The 2,500-nt window shown below is 52.8% G+C and overlaps 1 protein-coding gene across 2 annotated transcripts in view; it reads right to left on the reverse strand.

Annotated features, from left to right (window-relative positions):
* The window catches only part of LOC123518741 (E3 ubiquitin-protein ligase TRIM9-like), a 35,803-nt gene extending 34,456 nt beyond the window's left edge, over positions 1 to 1,347 (reverse strand). For both annotated transcript variants that reach the window (XM_045279750.1, XM_045279744.1), the window contains exon 1: positions 512 to 1,347. In XM_045279750.1, the coding sequence (XP_045135685.1) occupies positions 512 to 1,264 (753 nt within the window). In that variant the 5' untranslated portion in view covers positions 1,265 to 1,347. The remainder of the gene's footprint in view (positions 1 to 511) is intronic.
* Positions 1,348 to 2,500: the final 1,153 nt, after the last annotated feature.

Consider the following 2,500-nt stretch of genomic DNA (forward strand, 5'->3'; position numbering starts at 1 on the left):
ATCTCTCCCAAACTTGTGATGTTCCTAATTAAATTCCGACTCGCGACATCGTAAGAGCAGCGGGAGGGGGGAGGTTATTGGCTGAGAGGAGGGTAAGGGGAGGGAAGGCGTGCAGGGAGGCGAGGAAGAGCTGGAGGGAAGGAGAGGAGGGTTACTGCCGCTGGGATCACCACCGCCACCACCACCGCAGCTGAGGTGGTGTGTGTGTGTGTGTGTGTGTGTGTGTGTCCCGGTTCCCACGTACATAAGTAGTGAAGGTGGTGGTGGTGGTGGTGGTGGAGGGGCAGGGACAACATAAAAGTAATCGATAATCGTGTTTAAAATCCCTTATCGACTAAATCCTGCTGAGGAGGACGCGGCCGACTGGTTTCCTCTCTCTCTCTCTCTCTCTCTCGTGTGCGTGTGTGTGTGTGTGTTACCGCCAATGTTTAAACACCGCCACGAAGCTTTGTGCCGTTGTTTGTTTGTGTGTGTGTGTGTGTGTGTGTCAGCAGGGTGGTTAGATGCTCACCTTACGCGCCTTGGTGACGGCGTTGAGAGCGTGCACGTCGTGGGCGTGGTGGCGGCCGTGGTGCAGGCACAGGACGCACACAGGCAGGCGGCAGGTGAGGCAATACATGGACACGTGCTCCCCTGGGTGGTGGCCACAACGCCCCTCCCGCTCCCGCCGCCGCGCCCGCAGGAGGGCGCGCCCCTCGCTTACGCTCACCAACCAGTGGGCTGCCAACGGTCCCCTGGCAGGATGGCACGCGTCGCGACACGGCCCGCAGTAAAACACCAGGCACTGGTCACAGAAGAGCTGTGCGGGGCGCGGTGCCCCCTGACCATCACACAGCTGACACGGCTCCGCCACCTGGTACCGCTCCAGGTGCTTGTCCACCACGGCAGCCAGCACTCGATACCTGGGCAAGCTCGCCGCCCCCGCGTCGTCCATGGGCGTGGCGGCGCTGCACAGAGGGCAGGTGACAGTGTACACAGGCGGGGGCGGCGGGGGGTCGCCGCCCACCAAGCTTGCAGGGCGGGATGAGCAGGACACTCCGGAGTCCGCGTCGCTCAGCACCGACAACTTGTCTACCTCGGCGCCTTCCCCGCCGCCCTCCTCATGTCCCGCCCCGCCACCGCCGTCCTCTTCCACCCGCGTGGTACCCGCCGCGGGCTTCTGTAACTCCCTTGCACACGCCAGGCACATGGCGTGGCGGCACGCCAACAAAACCGGCACGTGGTAGTAGCCGCCACAGTGTCCACACCGTAACTCCTCCTCCATCCCGCCCCGGCACTGTCAGCCCTCACACTGAGGCAGCGCCAGCCAGCGGGGTCTGAGCAGGCCGCCGCGCTCACCACTCACCACGGCAGCTTCACCCCTCGCCCCGCCTTCTCTCGCTCTCGCTCTCTCTCTCTCTCTCTCTCTCTCTCAACAACACACTATTCTACTTCTAACACTCCGCTCACCACTAAACTTTAAAGTGTTGCTCATGAATGCAGCTTCTGTCTCAACGCAGCATAGAAACGTCCCGGAAAGAAGTCTAATAACATTTCTGAACCATGTCTTCCCAAATGTTGCTTGCGCTGAGGCCACGGCCTCGCCATCTTGCTAGGGTAGGAATCCTTGCAAAAACAATCTATGAACAAACAAATACATGAACAGACGAGTAGACATCAAGAAACAAGTATGAAATAGCAATAGAGTATAACTCTCTCTCTCTCTCTCTCTCTCTCTCTCTCTCTCTCTCTCTCTCTCTCTCTCTCAAACACTAGAGTCTAGACACTGTGCTAAAGACGTAAGGATAAGGCGTTTCCATTAGTGTCGCCACACAAAATAACTGTCACAGGAAAATTACCAATACATTAACTGAAGGTGTATCAAGATGGCGACGACAACAGTTAGCATCGAGTGACTCCAAGGAATCTATGATCTTGCTTGGCCTCGCTTTTGTTGACATCACCAAACAAAGCATCACACACACACACACACACACACACACCAATGATGAAAATGTGTCCATTATAGGAAATTCAGTTATAGAAATAGACAAACAGGATAATACAAGTGATAGTAATAGTTTTTACCTACCTTATATTCAAACATTAAAAAAAGTACAATAATGTTAGTTTTTTTTTCTTTTCCTGGTTCTTGTTATCCTTGAGAAGTATCATCCCAATACAAGAGTAATTTCTGCCATGGACATCTCTCTCTCTCTCTCTCTCTCTCTCTCTCTCTCTCATCATCCCAATACAAGAGTAATTTCTGCCATGGACATCTCTCTCTCTCTCTCTCTCTCTCTCTCTCTCTCTCTCTCTCATCATCATCCCAATACAAGAGTAATTTCTGCCATGGACATCTCTCTCTCTCTCTCTTATTATTATTATTATTATTATTAATTTCTTCTTCTTCTATTTTCTTTCTTTCTTCGTCGTCGTCGTCATTGTCTCCTGCTCCTCCTCCTTCTTTTCTTTTTCTTCCTTTTATAACCTTTCTGAATTAGGTAAGAGGACAAAAAAA

The sequence above is a fragment of the Portunus trituberculatus genome, chromosome 6, assembly GCF_017591435.1.
Source record: "Portunus trituberculatus isolate SZX2019 chromosome 6, ASM1759143v1, whole genome shotgun sequence".
NCBI lineage: Eukaryota > Metazoa > Arthropoda > Malacostraca > Decapoda > Portunidae > Portunus > Portunus trituberculatus.